This window comes from Calidris pugnax, unplaced genomic scaffold (genome assembly GCF_001431845.1).
Source record: "Calidris pugnax isolate Ruff unplaced genomic scaffold, ASM143184v1 scaffold41, whole genome shotgun sequence".
NCBI lineage: Eukaryota > Metazoa > Chordata > Aves > Charadriiformes > Scolopacidae > Calidris > Calidris pugnax.
This window is the reverse complement of record NW_015094509.1, coordinates 19,970,842-19,989,756: the sequence shown is the minus strand read 5'-3', so window position 1 is coordinate 19,989,756 and position 18,915 is coordinate 19,970,842. Positions and strand designations below refer to the sequence as shown.

The following is an 18,915-nucleotide window of genomic DNA, read 5'->3' as shown; positions in this document are numbered from 1 at the left end:
TGCAACTAAGGGTGAAAAATGGGTATGTTGTGGGTATTCCGCAGGATGTTACTGAGAGAGAAATCATCTTTACGTGCTCAGAAATGGAATCTAAATAAGATGTGAAAAGTGTTGTGCTGGATGACTTGAGGAAGTTGCAGAGATTCCTTGGCATATTTCATTGCTGTTGAAGAAATTATTTCTAAGGCTGCCTTTACAGCTTTGCAGGAGGTTCATGATGCCAGAAATAATTGGTGAGAAAATTCTGGAGTCTGGGAGACTCTTGGCTACATTCTTTTTTTTTAGTGTATAATCTTGGTCCTCTGCGTCTGAGTATAAGTCCACTGCCATGTTCCCTGGGCACAGGAGAGCTCCAGACAACTCCAGGCCTGATGCTTCTCCAGCACTGGACACCAAATAGCAGCTCTAGTGCTTTTGCTAGTCACCAAGGGTTCACAACACTGCTCTGTGGAATGAACAGCCCAGTGAGTGAAGTGATCCACCCTAGGAATGAGCCTTCAAAGTCAGCATTTCAGTCCAGTGACAGATGGGTAGGTGGAAATCACAGCTGCACAATTAACCCCGGAATGATCCCTGATCAATTTCCAGGGCTGGAATGCTGCTCCTTTTCCTGGAGACCGCATGTTCACCCCGTTCTGAATGAAAGACCTGGGTTAAACCCCAGTCATATCTGCTTGCCTTGCCTTTCAGAGGAACACTGTGCAGATGCAAACCTACACAGGCTACAGGATGACCTGGCTTCTCTTATTATTAAAATAGTTTCATCACTGAGTCTGCAGTAATTACATTCAATTCCACCTTGTGATTTTTGGAGTCGCCCTCAGAGAGATGTAATACCCTAAATCCAATTAATTATGTTCCCCTCCTATTTTTATGTAACAACCAATTCTTGGCTAGCTTGACAAAAGCCTCTTAAAGAGGCTGCCACCATCAGAGTCCTTGGTAGAGAGAGCCAGAGGCAAAGGTCTTGGCACTGGATTTGTGACAGCTGGGGATACTTGAGATTTGGTACCCGATACCTGAGATACGGCTGTATGGAGATGTACTTCTCCCCTGTCTGGAGAGAAAAACTTCATGGAAATGTTTTCAGGTTATGGCTTCGATTTTCAGAAAAAGCAAATTCAATAATACACCAAAATTACAGCCATTACAACTAAAATACAACAAAATTACACCATTGTTTTAATTGGATAGGCAAAGATAACTGAGAAACCTTCATCCTGTCATATGAGTTACATTAATTTATTGCCTAATAAAGCAGAATAACAAAAAAATATGTGCAGGTGATATCCCTCCTTGCTCAGGACCTCACTGGACAAGCCTCCAGCCACAGGATGGGGGTAATTCCTATAACATGCTTGATGGGCTTTCAGTCTTCAGATCCCAGCCCCTATTTTTGCTGTGTTTTCCTTTCAATTTAAAATATTGTTAGCTTCCAGCTGAATATCTTTAAATGCCATGATATAGATGAATCCGAAATAAAGTGATTTCTATTTACTGCTTAGGTCCTTTACTGAGAAATTTTGCGTCTGTGATGCTCTGCCACTTGTTAGTTGCAGATTTACATCCTTTATTTTGCCTTGTCTCGCACTTATTTGCTTACAGTATCCCAGCAACAGCAATCAGACTGGATTTACATCATTTTCTACTGGCATGGGGAGAGCACAAACAACGGTGAGACAGGGTAATATATCACCTGCTCATTGAAGCAACATGGAGTCTGCATACACAAAATGGCATTATTTTAGCTATATTCAATCCCACAGAATAAGTTCTTATGAACCAAACAAGAGATTGCTTTAGGACTGAGAAATTGGACAAAAGGAAAACCTCAAATTTTATTTTCCATTACAGAAAAGTAATAGGATTTATACCTCAGCCTTCTCCAGCTGAACTGTTGCAATCACAGGGTTATTGCTCCATTTAGTGAGCGATGGGACACGAACAACTTCTTCCACCATTTTCCATAAGAAAGGATAGCCCTGGCTGAAGTGTTAACTCCAGGGAAAGTCTCATAGAGAAAGGTGCATTTCACCTGTCCCCTCCTCCCTGTCACATGCTCTGCTGTGGCTTAGGGACTGCACCACTCTTATTTGTCCCTTGTGGCATTTGCATAATAGGATTCATGCATCGCACTGAGAGTTTGGGTGTGGAGCTCAGGACTAGAGCTTCAGAGATGGGGCAAGCAGCTTGTGTCCTGGGGCTGGGATGCTGCATGTTGCCGTCTCCCTTCATGGACCTTGCTCACTCCTCTTTAAGACTCTTAAACCCCTCTTTAAGACTCTTGCTCATTCCCAGGACCTGCTTGATGCAATATCCCATTTTTTTCCCTAAAAATCCTTGTTGTCTAACCCTTTAAACCTGAATTGATATGTAGCTATATCCTTTTAATATCCACTTTAGATTTCCTTCTAGAAAACATAGCACCCATTTTATAATCAGTACATTAATTTCTTCCACTAGCAGAAACCAGTTTCTCTTACTTATTTTCTCTCTTTCAGCCTCTGGAATTTTTTCATGCTGCATTGACACGCATAAAGAAACTGCAGTACTCTGTAGAAAACATGGGAAAATATTAATCCAATTTAACAAAGGAATACATTAAATAGACTAGAAATAGACTGTTTGAAAAAGTGTCAATGGCTGTGGTGAGTTGAGGTACAACCCTACACTGTGGAATACTGATGTAATCTTTACTGACTTCATAGCTGATTTACTGTGGATGGAGCTACATTACAGAAATAAAAATAACTGAGTGGAATTTTAAATGAATTCAACAATCTTTCATCGACCAATTTCTGATCTAGAATTACTCTTAACTAAGTCCTTCATTTCTTTCCATTCACCCTTCTTTGGATAGCTGAATCACTGCTTTTTATTGCAGCAGAAGAGGGATCATGAAATAATTTATTACAATAATCAATCTTCTGCCCAGCCTGTCACAAGTAATCCACTATTAACAGAAGTGGGAGTCTGAGTTTGCATTGGAGACAGTCTCTGGGGGATACTGTTATGTGGTACATTTTGTGCCTGATCTACAAAGTTCACTTAATGATTGTGATCTGCTCTGAGGTCAGGATAAGACACAGAATTTAGATGGCATGCAAATAAGCCACATATCTGCCCCTTACATGGCATGTTCTCTCTGAATCTTTACAGGAGCTTTTTTCTTGCTATCTCTTCTGGTGAGATTCTGCATATAATAGTTCATAAGGTTACTCTGCATATAAGGATACAACGGAGTAAAAAAGATTTAGAAGTACCTTGATAAGGCATCTTCCACAATTCAATGTGTTGTGCACATCTGTCTTTATGCTCTTATGCTCCCCAAGAACCTTTTAACTGAAAAGTTTTAAGAACAGCTTTATTGATCCACTGAGATTAATGATGTGGAAAATAAACAGTTTTCTTTGACTATTTTCATTCTGGGCTGGCTGCTGTACACACCTACGAAACACAGACAACAGTGTAAATGACTGGATTTGCCTGATTCCCCCATCTTTTCCCAAGCAATACAGCTTAGCTGCTCAGAACAGGGAAATTATTAAGGTGACTTTTGCAATTAGCCTTCAAGGCCCCTGAGGTTTCCCTGCTGCCCTGTTCAGCCCAGATGAGGTCTCAGCTGGAGCACTGGGGTCTGTTCAGAGGCAGTGATGAAGAAACATTAAAAAGGTCTTGAAATACACATCAGGTTCCTGCAAGGGAGAAAGGACTAATCCCCATTTCCATCCCATGATGGGCAGGATAAGAAGTAATCAAAGAAACATGGAAGAAGGTACAGATTGGAAAGCATAAAACACTTTCTGGGAGATGAATGGATGAGGAATAATCTACTTGCCTGTTCTGAAGGCAGGATCCTTCCAGCCCTACAGTTTGCCTTATGAGCATGTTTCCCATCACTTGTAATTTTGCTCAAATGCAATTCTTTGAGCTGAAATTTCCCAGCCTGGGAAATCTCCCTGGACCTGAGGTTTAGAAAAACTTTCAGCTGAAGCAGTGACAAAGTTTGGGTTTCCACCTCTTCTTTTGGCTCCATTGCTGACTGGGACTGGAAGGATTAGGTTTGGGAAGACTGCAGTTTTTGCTATTTTCAATCATCCAATCCAAACTGGAGGAGCTACTTTAAAAAACTCAAAGTCTCTGGTTGTACATACCCAAAGGAGACATTCATGTTTTGTGGGTATTGAACAGAAAGATTCTGCATTCAGGGAATTGAGCTCAGCCCCTAATGTCTCCTGAAATAAATAAAGTTTGACCAGGTGTTTGAGAAGTTTCTTATATTGCTACTTTTCACAGTACGTGGAAATCTCACAAGATGCCTTTAACATCTCACATGAAGCTTTTTTTCCCCCTGAAAACTAAATGAAAAAGCGATGCAAGTGTGGGTGTCTCTTTAAGAATTAATATAGACCTATCTCAGTCCTTTATCTCTGATAACTTTAAACACTCTCTTCAAATTTGCAAACTGAGACAAAGTACAAGCCTTTGCCATCTATTTGATGTCAGTCTGCCAGGGTCACTGATCAGCTGCTTTTGTTGCTGTAGTGCTATACAAGGTTCCTTCGTCTTCATCTGCATCCTGCTGATGCTTTCAGGTGGAGAAGGCTGTTCTGATCCTGTTAGCCTTTCTGAACAGGATCTACTCTCTCTGCTGCCATTCATGGAACCAGCATCCAGTTTCTGGGCTGGTTTAATGATGAAATGGGAATTTTTTCAATCAAACAACTATTTGCAGCACAATTTAATTCCTCAGCTAGTTAGCTTTAATAGTAGTAATTAGCAGATTGTAAGAGCATACTTGATTTCTGAAGTCTCTGCAATGATTTTCCTGCTGATTACTTGAAGAACAGCAATACCTTGAACTGCAGGCAAGAGTCCTAGAAACTTCTGTATTAGAACAGCCATCAAAATGCAGAAATGATATCACAATTTGAAGAAAAATAAACAGATATCTCATATTCTCCAAAAGAGAGAATCAAATTTCAACTTCTCTCTAAAAATTAGTTTGCAAATACTGAATTTTTATAAAGCAAGTATGGTCCCTGAAATTACTGGCCACCCAGACCTCCTATCTCCCTTCCCTATGCCTGCCCCAGGCAGGCAGCATATTGGCAATTACTTTTCTCAACCTAACAAATGCTGAAATTCTTTTGCAAGTAGAGTGTAATGTACAGACTTGATATATTTTTTGATCTGGTTCCACCAAGGTTAAAGCAGCCACTTCCATTCCCAGTAGCCACACAGGGGCACTGAGCACAACCCACTGCCCTGGCTACATTCTTTTCAGTTCTTCAGAGTGGATGGAAGACTTCTCTGAAGACGATGTGATAGGTTATGGGAAGATATTATTTGAATATACATGATATTCAAGCAGTAGCAAATTATACTGCATCCACAGACACACATTCCTGCTAAGGTATACTGCTGCAGAGAGTTTTAAAAATCTTCCTAAAATTCAAACTCTTCCTAGTTATTCTCTCAAAAACCAAATTAAGGAAACTTACAAAACTGCTGCCAAATATGAGACTGGGAATTAAAATTCATATTCTTATTGAGTACCAAAAATCAGTGGCCCTGTAGCAATATTGCTATATTCCCTGATAACCTCTCTGTGCTCCACATTTCTGCGCTATCTTGCCTTCTCTTTCCTCAGGCGATATCTGCCTCAGCACCTTTCTCTCCATCCTATTAATATCTCTCCGCTGGAGAGGTACCAACCACGTTTCCTTCCGAGATGGTCTGATACAAAACTCATCAAACTGTGACAACTTTTCTCTGCTGTTACGTGCCTGTGAAGCTTCCTGCTTCTATTGCATATCTGAAGAAATTATTGTGTGGCCAAAAACTTGCCTAATTTTCCCTTTTGTGCTGGTTGGTCTAAAAATAGATAGTGTCTTAATTTATGTACCTTGTCCCAACATAATAATTTTTATATTCTTTAATTTTTAAAGAAATGTTTACGTAGGGATTTGCTATAGGATACCATAATGACTGAGGTCATTGCTGCAGTTTGCCTGCAGTGTAGAGAGTGATGCATTTGCATCACCACCTTCCTCATTAGCCCAGGTGGATTTAGAGTCCCTGCAGCATGGTAACTACACTCGCGTAACAGCTCTCCTGCTAAAGGACTTACTTAAAAAATATAACTGCATGTAACTATTAATTGCTTGTTTTGCAAACAGAAAACACAGAAAAAAGAACAGATGGTAATACTCTGGGTGGGTGACTTAATTTTTGCCCTTTAATGAAACAGGTCACTTTATGCTTTACCAGTTGGGTTATGGCAAGCCAATATATAAACTTCCAGGGAGTTACAAGGAGATGAGAGACTTCTGGGATGAGTCTGCTCTATTTCAGTCAACAATAAGAGGTGATCAGTGAAAGCACAGCACAGATTATGGGTAAAAATGGACATCCCAATAAAAACATAGTGAAAATGACATGGTTGAAAATCACAAGTGATGTACTAGGATCTTCTACAGCATGTTCATTTGGTCATATTCTCCATTTTTACCCAATTTCAAACAGAAATGTTACTCATTTGTTTGCCACAACTGAGAAATTATTTCATTTGACTTCTTACCAGCTTCTGCAATAAGAGGACTGAAATCAGCAAAAAAGGAAGACAGTAGGTTTGTCTATTGCCCAGCCTGGCTCTGCCGAGCTCTCTAGTTGCTAATCCAGCACTATTTCATAACCATGATGATTTGATTGCTAGGTCTGTTGAAACAGTTTGCTCTGGGTCCCTGCTGCAAAGCAATCAGAACTCAGGAGATCTCTCCCTGCTGTCACTTCGAATCGCCCTGGTGTGTGGTGTATGCTCTTTTTTTTCAGCGTTTAAATGCTCTTGATTAGGTGGGTTCAATACGGCAGACACTGACTGCTGGAAATGCTTCGTGGTATCACTTACCCCATCTCAATATGTCCTGTAAGGGCAGCAATAGGGTTGCTCATATCCAGACTTGGAGAAACATCTGCAGATCTGCTAGGAAGTTTGGGCTGGCGAGGTCCTCACATCAGGTGCTGCAATGGGGGGCGGTGGGGTGAGCACAAGCGGCTGATTGTCCCCCTTCTGCTCTGCCTCACAGCCTGCACCACCCCCGCAGTGCAAATGGGGCATCTGATGTCACTCCTTCCTCGGTGCCTTCCCAGGTGATGCTCCTACATGCCACCCACTCCTTCAGAGCTGCACCTGGTGATCCTGGATGAAGGAAATTGATCTCCAGGACTGCAATCAAACTGCAGGAGTTTAGAGAGGCTTTTTTTTTTTTTGAGAGAGAGAGAGAGTTTTGTTGTTTTTTTTTCTCATCTTGAGTCCTCATCTTGAGTCCCGCACAACAAAAGTCTGACAATGTGAAATCTTGAAGCTACCGGCAGCTTTTTTATCATGCAGTATTTGATCACAGTGGCTCTTTCTTTGCTGTGTGTTCAGTTTCATCTCACATACAAAACTATCTCAAACACATATATTTGATGAGAGGCAACAGAGTTTTTTTTCTAAAGCCTTCAGCAGCAAAGTTACTTGCTCTCAATCTGTAGACTGTTTGAAGTATGGCAATCTCAGTCCCCGCACACACCAGAAACAAAACTCCCACTGCATTCAGCGAGAGCAGAATTGCTTCCCTGTGTGATGCTTTGCTACACCAAGGGCTGAACGCTGGCAGAGAGTCATTTCAGATTAATGTTTCAGCTGTGCTGGGGATAGTTGACCACACAAACCATATTGTCTGTTTGGTAATTAGTTGAGCATGAATGCTCCGGCATCCCAGTGTTTCAGGAGTTCTGCTCCGATGGTGGGTCTCACCGGGGGAGAGCAGGCATGAGCAGGACCCACACCAGGCACAGGCAGCCCAGGAGATGACTTGCAACCACACACACGTCGCTGGGAGCCACACTCCCTTTGCTTCCCTTTCGGTGAGGTATGTGGTGGCAAGTAAAACCAACCCATGAGGATTCCTGTGTAAAAGACCTTACAACCCTGGGATGAAAGGCATTTTGATGGATTAAGAAAGAGATCTGCCATGCATATTCATAAGTCAAAAGGTCGGTGAAAGCTCCAAGTTAATGTAATTATAAGCAGGGCAATCAAAGAGCTCTCAGGTATGAAGTACTTGCAAGCTGCCTCAGGTTAAAATAACATTTTTCACTGACAAATTTGCCTTGCCCCCTCAAAGCACTGACAAAACAATACTACCTGTTTTTCTGAGACAGGGATCATCATTTATTTAACACAGTCCCAGTGGTTTTGAATCAACTATAGTCTAGGAGAAGTTTAATAGATACCTGCAAAAAGTATTGAAATGTCATCAGACCCACAGAGCTGAGATGAAACCAGATCATGTAGGGGAGGGCTGGTGCTGTCAAAGGCTGATCCTCATCAGTGCTGAGGAGCTTCAGCAGTGTCAGAGCCCGTCCTCCATCACACATCCCACAGGACACCTCGCTCCAGCTGGTAAGTCTGCTCCTGTTGTGCTCAAGCTGCTCTGAAACCTGGTGGTAGCAGGACCACCTGTGAAATTTGGAGCTGGCTCCTCCTCTGTGCTCCTGCTGCAGGTTGGGATGTGCAGGAGCTGGGTTCCAGGTCTGGGTCTGATTTGTGCTGCCAAACCTTCTTGTAAAATGCAGTTTCTGTAATTCATTTTCGCTTACTTCCAAGCAGGCTGTATATTTCCCAGTCCCAATGAGTGCAGAGATGTGATCCACCTGCTTTTATCCTTTAATTTACAGCCAATAACTGAGGAAATTCAATAACACAGGCTCAGTAAATAACATGCTGTGGGTGCTTCGCACCACAAAAGGCAACACTGAGCCCAGTTAAACCAGGTGTGAGTCTACTTTTCACTGCTGGTGGAAGATGAGCTTGTCTCGTCAGTATTTAAAATGAAAGAAGAATCTTTGAGGTTTCTTTCTTCCAAAGAGGGAATTACATGGAGTACTAGGAACGTGTGGCACAGGGAAAAGAAACAGGGTTTTAGCGAATCACTTGGCAATGGCGTATGTTTAATTTTAGCAGTGAGTGAAAGCTCATTTAGAAACCTTGTAGTTTTGTAATTAGGGACTGCAGGGAAAACCTTGTTCCCTTGAAGCATGCAGAGGAGAGGTCTGAAAGCAGGGAGTCACCCAAAGTTAATTAAGAGGTAGGATTCGTATCCCATGCTCTGTTCATCCTTCAGCCCTGTCAGAGGGGATCAATTACAAAGTAAGGCACGATCAGCAGGGCTTGTTAAATATTACAGCTTTGCCAACACTAGACACAAACAGTGAATCGATATTCCTCTCCCCAGATTCTAGTCCCCCAGCCTGTCTGGGAGGTCCTTGGGATGCTTGCAGTGACTTGTGAGGAGTTCCCTTGCAAGGGAACACAACGGATGGGAGTATATTCAGAGTCAAACCCATCACTTTTTGTGAAGCTACTGAAATGCAAGCGATGGCAGCAGTCAGTGTTTAGTTTTGTGTGCAGCAAGATAATTTTCCTGCCATGAATAAATTATCATATTTGAATACTAACCAAGTGGAACAACCTTTCAGGCAGATGTCAGACTTTTTTTTTCCTGTACTTAAAAAAGGTTTTGTCTCTGGCATAAGTGGTTGAGTGTCTGGGGATGCCCGGCATGCCTGGATGCCACAGGGGATTCAGCCAGCATCCCAGTGACTACAGGTGCAAGTGATTTACAGGTACAACTGCTCTTTTTGGGTCCCGTGGGAAGAGCACCTCAGATAACCTAACACCTGCTAGGAAATAATTTGCCCGACGTAGTAAGAAATGGCTTTGACAAGGGGGGCATTCAGCTATGCAAGGTCTCACTGTCTGGAGCATGTTTGTGATACAGGCCCCCAAGGATTGATGCGAGAGCTTAACCTGGACCACTTCCCTCATACAGCTTTGTGCATAGCTCTACCACCATCTCTGCCAGCTGCTGCTGGCTGGAGCTGGCTGGAGCTGCTTCAATGGCTTGAGGTCCAACCTGATGCAGCAGCCCCAAGTTCTGCTCAGTCTGTGCTTCCCTGTCCCTAAATCCAGCTGACTTCTCAGACCACTAACGAAGATGGAAACACCAAAGCCAATCTATAAAATTTCAGTCCCAAAACTGAAGGTGATTAGAGGGAAAGTGAGATTCTTGGAAATAAAGGTGTTTTAAGACTTGACCCGAGGGGCTGCAGGAGCTCTCCAATCACTGGAATTTTAGAGGGCTTTAATGGGATTTCATCTACAATCATAGTTGTTCTCAAACTTTCTCTTTTTATCTGTCTGCACAATCTTTGGTTTTACAATCCAAAAAGGCCCTGTGGAGTCAGCAGAAAGGGCTCAGCCTTTCCATCTTTCCTCTCCTCATCACAGATGTTACAGAAAATATAAAAATAAAAATGCTGTCAAAGCATCCCAGCTTCACTTTTCAGGCTGAGAAACCTTCCGTATCCAAAATTCAAACAACTGGAGGAGTTAATATATTCCTATTTCTTGAACACAGGTGTTGGCCCCACCCTCTGAAGGTTTGTCGTGGTGGCAGTGGGCACCACCCGTGAGAGTTGTTGACCCAGGATCACATAGACAGTGCTGGAGAAGGCAGATATTCAACTCAGTTGAGGGTTTACCATGCTCCTGGGAGGGGAAATCACAGTGCCTGGCTTTGAAGCCCAGCCTCCATATTGCCACATTTTACACATCCAGCAGATAAGTGCTCCTCACAAATAGCTACTCCAGTTCCTTTTGCCAAGAACAGGAAGACCTGGCCCTGGTACATCAAAATCCAACCATGCTCCAAGAGCCGTGAGCGAGCCCTCTTTGTGGCCATAGCAGCTGACGGGGCATCTGCATGAGCTGCACCTCGTCAGGAATCAGTCAAAACAGAGCCTGGGGCATGCAAATAATTTCCAAATAAAGATATTGAAGGAGGAGAAATGCAGGAACTGAGCAGAACAACATGACTCTTACTAATCCTCTGATTAACAGGTTGATCTTATTATTACTGTTTGCTTAATGTATTGACTAGACTAGATGTTATTCACTGCTGTTGCGTTCCAAGGCTCTAAAAAATCTTTTGAAGCTGCGATAGTGTAGCTCTTTCGCACAAACTGTGCACATCCACCTGCACTGTGGATACCAGCTCTGGAGAGCTGTCGATGAAAGGCAGAGCTGCTATCTTGGGTGAAACTATTCATACACCAAGAGCCAAGAAGATAATGATGGTGTCAACAGGCCACAGGCTTTTGGAAAGTTCTCTGTTTAGTGTTTCAGTGAGATTTTATTGCAATGGCTAATTAAAAGTTCATCACATGCACCAAATGGTGCCAGCATTTATTTGCTCTACAGTCGTATTGACAGGCCAATGCTGTGTCAGTATCTTAGAACTGTGTGCTTGTTTTTGGAGTGTATTAACTATCGCTTATCTGTCAGGAAAAAGAAACATCACTAACAAATAAGTAAACAAAAAAATAAATCCTTGTCTCTCACGCCATTCCAACAGCCTGTGGATTTGTTCATGCATTTGGTTCTTTCTCTAATATTTTTCTGAAATCTGGCATGTAAGTTGCAGTGCAGAGTTAAACAGCATGGACCAGCATGCTCTGAGCACAACAAACCTGTTTGGATGTCCTTGTGCCTGAAATCTGTCCCTTACTGCAGCGGGGGCATGCAGTTGCATGTGGGCAAGGTGCTTTGACCAAGGATGAAGGTTCAAGAGGCAGGGCCTCCAAATGAGGCAACTAGGCAGGCTGTAGCCCTCTGAGATGCAATACCCCAGGGTGGTCAGCTGTCCAGGTTCAAGGAGAAAGGGCACACAGAGACTCTTCTGGATGAGGGCTTAACTGAAAGCAAGCTGCAGAGAACAACAAAAAATTGGAGTAAAAAGAAACCACTGGAGGAAGGTGATGGCAACTTAACTGTACTGTTCATCCATCCCACCTAGCAATGTAGATAACTAAAGAGTTCTTGGTCTGTATTTTTAATGTATTTTTATATGTGGTCCTGTATTTTCCAGTCTCCAATGACTCTCAGTTTTGCCCATTAGTGGATGCCAAATTTCCGTACATGTCTTAAAAGACATTTGGGGAAGAGGTCTTATAGCACCTGCAGGTCTGCTATGTTTTCAGTGCCTGAACAGCAAGAGAAAATGCAGGTTGGGGAAACTGGAGATAGTTTCCTCCCCCCTTTCCAGCCGACCCTTCACTCCAGCTTCTGAGCCAGCGGTTGCCTGCATGGGAAGAGTGCAGGAAGAATACCACCCATGAATGCAGCAAAAGGGGAAGGTATTGCTGGTAATGGTGTCCTCCTACACCAGCAGGTTAAGCACAGCCCTTTTGAGGAGCTGCAATATGAAAAACGTTCTGTGTTGTGGTGAGCAGGTAACTCTGAAAGAGCAGGGTGCTGATATTAGCCCATTAATTACCTGTCAGTGTCATCAGAGAGAGTTCTGCCAGGGCCACTTTTCTGTCAGTGGGAGAGAGAGAACAGCTAGAGATCTTTCCCTCTTCCTCCTAATGAAGGTGGCCTGTTACTGCTGTGGAGACCTGGAGCCAAGGCAGAGGCATCCAGGAAGGAAAGGCATAGACTTTGCTAATTAATATAACTCTGATTGGTCTCTACACCTGCTTGCAGAAGTGATTAAAAGAGATACAGTCTGGAAAATTTTTATAAATCATCCTTTCCCCATCAGAAAGATGAGAAAAGTTGTTATCTGTTTGCCTTTGAGATGAGATCTTAATGAAAAAGTGGAAGGGAGAGGTGGTTGTCACATACCAAAAGCCCGGAAGCCTGGAATCAGATATTGGGTAGAGCTTTTCCCCAGTCACAAATAGCTGACAGAAAATGTATAATTTAGTCTGGAAGGAGACAGCAGTCTGCACTTCGGAGCTGAAGGCAAACAGGCTATTCAGCCAAGCTCATAAATATCCCTTTTGGAGCTCACAGCCAGCACACAGCGCAATGAGGAGCTCCTCCCAGCAATCAAAAGCTGTTTCTGTGACTAACGTGTGGAGGAAACAAATTCTTATATCACCTCATCAGGGGATTTATTCCTCCAAAATGTAAAAGTCATTTTAATGTAGTCATTAGTCAGTGTGAGGCCAGTCTGCTGGTTGCAGTGCTGTTCACGGGTTGGGAGGGTGGCACAGAATATTCTGCAGGAAGCTGGAAGCAGGGCAGAGCCCCTGCAGACCCTCGCTGACCCCACTGGCTTCACAACCCCAACTGAACCACCTTCCCAACAAACACTTTAGAAGCAGCAGCAACAGCAGTATCACAAGATAATTTTGTGCTTTGTGGAAGAACACGGTGCACAGAGACAGACTTTTGATTTATAATATTCCATGTAGGATGGATACAGCTTTCTCTCTTTATCTATATACACGGCAGAGTGGTGATAGTTAAGCATTAAAGGCGTCTGGGGTACCTTTAGGTGAGGAATAAGGTTCAAAGGTCTGGGTAATGCATTACTTTTTCTGATATTGAAAATTGTGACCACCTTTCATTGTGCTGAAGTCAGAGTGGAAGTGCAGACTTTTGCAGCAAGAGTCAGGAACAGCAAGTGTATTCTTTGGGTGTTGCTACACCATGCAGTGTGAGATAAGAGGTTTTTTTTGTTCTAATTAGCTATATGGGAATGCAAAATTGTCAAAAGAGGTCAATACTCATAAGACCTTTTACTGTCGTGTACCTCGTCATCATGTAGCCAAATCAGTGATAACAGCTCTTTTCTGTTCTTACAGTAGAAAATCAAGCAAGATTGTGGCAAACCCCACAGGCGGGATATTGGTTACTGGTACCTGTTTTCACTGGCCGAGCTCAAAACTTCTGCTGCTTCTTAAGCATTTCATGCTCTTCCTTGCCTGTAGTGTTGCCATGCCACTGAATGTTCCTGAACTGAGCCAATAGAAATGACATGGGTATAAACGAATATATACTTTTCTCAAGGACTCAGTAATCTGTTGGTGATTTTTTTCAGTATTGTTCCCTTTCATGGGAGACCCTGACAGCAAAGATCTAGTAGTGATTTTCTATTACTTTCCTCCTGCTTTGTTAGAGCGAGTGGTTTCACATCTCTGCTCTTCAATGGCAGCAATGTTTCTTCCTTCTGACTCACATAATAATGTTTTATAAAGATTTCATTTTAGCGTGCCTGTGAATGAGACTAGAGATTTCTGTAGCTACTTCAAAATCATAACCACTCATTTTAAGACCAAGTGTGGTCATTAAGTTATGAAGCCTTGCTTTGTGCATGACACAGGCTGCAGCATTTTCTGTGTTCTTAAGTAGGATGAAGATTTTCACATTGACAACTGTGTAAGGATTTATTCCTTGCGTTCTTTAATCCTCCATGATTTGTTCCACTCTGCAGACTTTCTCTTTTCCATTCCTCTTTTCGTCTGCTCTTCATGAAGCAGGATTCTCCCTGTTCCTTCTCCTTTACAAGGATCATTTGCTACTGCAGTGCCCGTAGCTGAATCTTCATCTTCCTGATCCCTCTCCTCCAGTGACCTCCAGCACTTTCAAACCGCAGCTGAAAAAAGTTCTTCCCATCTTTGCTTCTATCTCTCCTGTCACTGACACTTACCTCATTTATAAGTGTGTGAGATGTCCTTATAGAGCACAGAGCTCCTACTGAGAGACGCAGGATGAATTCAGTGCATGACACCAAATTAGAAAGTTTAACCTTAGATTTTTTTTTTTAATAAACCTTTTATCTCAAAATAATTATGCCATTATAGGTCATTGGAAAACAGTTCAAATAATTAATGACAAAACTATGCAAAGACTGAGCTATACATTTATCTCCATGTACAGATTTTGCTTTTAGTATTTAAATACTTGACTGACAAATCAGTTTCTGCATAGCATTAAGGAATTTACTTTCAAACTTTCATTGTCTGTCACTAAAGCTGCAGCAGAATGTTAATGATAATGTACATTAAGGCTGGGTCTGAATGAGCAGACAAAGAAGCAAGATGTTAAAATGTTCTAAGAGAACTCCAGCTTCTGATACGAATATTTATGTTTTCTTCTTAAAAGGAATGAGATGTATTTCAGGTTCATAAATTCTGTATGCCTGACTTTTATTTTTGACGGAGCATGTGACTGGTTACAATGAGAGTCATAGCCTATGCTCATCCTGAAACTATCTTTTCACTGATCGCACCTGGCAGTGTGTAGATGAACAGCACCAAGAAGACAACAAGAAAAAGTAGAATTATGCCGATGATGATGTATTTCTTGTAATTTCTCCAGATCAGGTGATACAGACACTTGAAAGGATTTACAAACCAAGAGAAGGATGTGTCTGGTCGGCTAAAGGGAAAGAAAGAAAAATAGAAAAACTTTTGTAAAGATAGGTCCAGTTATTTCCAAAGGTGTCCCACTGCAAAATACGTATTTGGGTGTCAAAAGGACCTTTAACTCCAGGGAACTGACTAAAGAGTTTAGAGACAACTTCCATGAGTTCCTGACCCCAAGCTTCACATACCACTGGAAATGAAATTCCAGTTCCCAGTTCATAACTACTCAAATTTAAGAAAAGATATGGAGTTCAAAATTACAGACAAAATTGTTATAAATTAAAATCTTTCTAATCATTGCATGGAATTTATCATTGCAGAAGGACTAATGAGCAACTACAAAAAATCTAATTGCTCAGCAATAATCACGGTGCCATAGCAGGTAGAGCCAGCTCAGGCCTGGCAGACAGCCCAAAATGGCACATTTTCAGAAGGAGTTTGAAAACAGGCATCCTGAAAACAGGAGGTGAGATGAACCCCAAAATGTAGGTAGTTTGCCTGGGTACATAAAGGGAAGAAGAACCACCTTCTCCTGGTAGTAACTATCTGCACTTCACAGTCCTAACTTTTTCCCAAATATTGCCCTATGTCATATTGTCTCCATAACGTGGAGTTTCTTCACACTGTATGACAAAGCTGGCTGCATACAGAGAGCAAAAAAATATTCTCCAACAACCCCCCTGTTGGTGTAGTGTCTCGTAGTAGCAAGCCACTCAGCTTGGGAGGTCACTATGCCTCTGACTTCAACAGCCCTACTTCTGTGATGAGCTGAGACAACATCTGTCAGCTCTGTATGATGAGATGACCTGACGAGTATGGTGGTGTGGAGCAACATGAACACCAGCAAAGTTGGGTGCAGGTTGTCTTCCTTATCCAATATCACTGTAATCGTGCAGATGGTTCAGCAATAAGGAGAATAAAATTAAGACTGAGGGTCACAAAAAGCAATGGTCATGTCTCATTCTAGCAAGCTGTTTAAGGAATGTAAGCAATGTCTGAGTCATCTGGAGAATTCAGCATTCTGTATGTGGAAGTGAATGGAACAGAAAATCTGTAAATCTAAAAGGCCAACTGAATATATTTTAATTAAAGACTGTGTTTTATACTGTGGTGGAAATGACTCAGAAATAAATCAACAAATAAGCCCTCCAGGTTAAAAGGAATTGTTAAAAAATGGATATTGTAAAGAGCAAAACTTACTCAGTCATAGACCTGAGTAACAAAGCCATTAGTCTGCGTGTTCCAACCACTTAAGGGCTTTTCATAACCTTTAAAGACAGGGCAAAAAAAGCCAGACTGTTGCTCATTTAATTTGTTTTCTTTGCAACGTAAGCTATAGAATTCAGTACCAGTTATAGCAGTGTATTGCTTATAACACAGTGCATCCAGAAAAGCATCCTGTCTTGATCGGCAGAGATGAAGAGATGGATAACCTCATAGTGCTCTGACCAGCAGGAAATTACACTCACTGCACCTTATATCTTATTTGCATGTTTCTCTTTAGTTCCCCGACATTTAATCTTTGTATACCTTCCCTCTGGTACATTAACGAGTCTGCTACTGCCTAGTAGCTCCTAGAAGATAATTTTGGTTTTGAAATTACTTTGTTTCTTAATTACAAAACTTAATTGTGCAAAACAATCTGAAAACTTCTCTGCTTCTCTGTGTGAGCCTACACGATTAATAACAAAAAAGTGAACCTATGGTATTGGCATATAGATATGAAGGCCCTGATGCAAAGCTCCTTGACATCCATTTCTTTCTGAAGAGAACCCATTTGAAGTACAGAAACAATTATCTGTTATCTCTCAGTTGATTTTGACTTCTCTGCATGTATGAAATACATATTCCATCACTCAGGGGCACTGAGCTGGTAAACTTTAATACTGGCTTTATGGAACCAAGGCATGCAATGTCTTCAGCTACGAGTTTATTTCTGTTCCAGTAAGCTAAAATAGTATTTACTACCCACATGCTGATATTGCTTTAGTAACTTTAGGCTTTATTTTGCCTAACTTTAGATACCCAGCCTGGTTAGCCATTAGCCATGTGGGCTGTCTGTATGTGGAGAGAAAGGACTTTCTGGAGGACAATGCATCTCTTTCCCCAGCTCCCATCTTAAGATACATGTGTTAGGTTTCAGATGACTCCCTCACCTGTACGTGCACAGCTTCAAAAGGAGTCTGAATGGCTTGCTTCTGAGATGGGTAACGTCAAGTGAGACTAGCCTCACCATAATTTTAATTTAATGGAGGCATACATCCGAATTAAAAGTAGAACTGGTTTAAGTCCTATGTTGGCTGCATATTTAATCATAAAAACCTAGATGCGGAGCCTCTCTATGGTTACTCAGTGTAAGATCTGGAGGAACACTCTGGTTTGGTGGCTTTTGGGTCAAAACACCTCTGTGCTGGCTGTGCAGCAGAGGAGGGGACACAAAGCTAGAGACAACCTTTTGACCCAACAGCACATTTACAGATAAAATGCCCTTGAGGTGAAAACGCAGGGAGCCCTAGAACCCCAGGCTGCCTGGGGTGCATGGGCTGGGCTGAAAAAATGAGAGGAAAATGAGAGGGTGCCTTTGCACATCCTGTTGACAACCTTCTGGGTGTGTAATCTTTCTATTACACACTACACTCCCTCTTAAAACTACCTGGGCTGATTGCCTCCCACCAGATGCATTACAGAGCTATCCCAGTCCTCTCTTCTCTGTAAGACAGTGCTTTAATTTCAGTTACTGGGAATGTCTCAGGCAGATATCTGTCAGGCATAGCTCATCCTGCTTGTGAGTAAAGATGTTGGGTCAAATGATCGATTAAAGTCTTTTCAAGGCTAATTTTCAATAAGTCTCTGATACCTCTAATTTTCAAGCTAAATTTATCCCCTTCGTAGGGGTATTGGCAATTCCACCTTTATGCTGTTTTCTCCTTTTTCATGTTTATCCTGAGGTATGTATCAAACCAATAAAATTAAACAGAATGTGCAATGATTACCATTATGCTTAACAATTGATTTTTAGAAGCTTTGGTAGCAGGAAATATAACATCAGTTTCTCTCTCTTTCTTTTTTTAATCTAGCTCATTACTTTAGTAGAACAAAGTACTTGAACCAAAATAGGTTAGAAGTGCATTTTTACTGAATGTAAAAATCTCCGCTGATTATACTTTTTAATGTGACAAATTCTGAAAGACAAAATGCTCCTCCTAGATCATCTGCCTTTGTTAAACCACTTTAAATTGTCCTCATTAAAATGTCCTCATTAAAATGTCTTATAGTGAAAAACAAACATCTTCATTCTTTGATTATTAAGTACAAAAATATTAGAGATAGATTGAAGTTGTATTATTCCTGTATGGCCCCTATTTTCATGTTTTGTGTGCCTTTATCTGTAAATGATTCATTTATGCAAAAATAACTAGATGCATGTAGAGGTCAGTTTTCCACTGACAGCACCTAAGACAACTTTAAATGTGTTCAGATAATTCTTAGAAACATAGAATTATGATTATATGGGTTGGAAAAGACCCTTAAGATCAAGACCAACTGTTAACATAATGCTGCCAGGTCCACCACTAAAAACCATGTCCCTCAGCACCACATCTACACATCTTTTAAATACCTCCAGGGATAGTGAGTCAACCTGAGCAG

At 41.7% G+C, this 18,915-nt stretch overlaps 1 protein-coding gene across 1 annotated transcript in view; it reads right to left on the bottom strand.

Moving 5' to 3' along the window:
* Positions 1-14,802: 14,802 nt before the first annotated feature.
* The window catches only part of FER1L6 (fer-1-like family member 6), a 79,643-nt gene continuing 75,530 nt past the window's right edge, over positions 14,803-18,915 (bottom strand). The window contains exon 41 of the mRNA XM_014965179.1: positions 14,803-15,280. Within this exon, the coding sequence (XP_014820665.1) occupies positions 15,100-15,280 (181 nt within the window). The 3' untranslated portion in view covers positions 14,803-15,099. The remainder of the gene's footprint in view (positions 15,281-18,915) is intronic.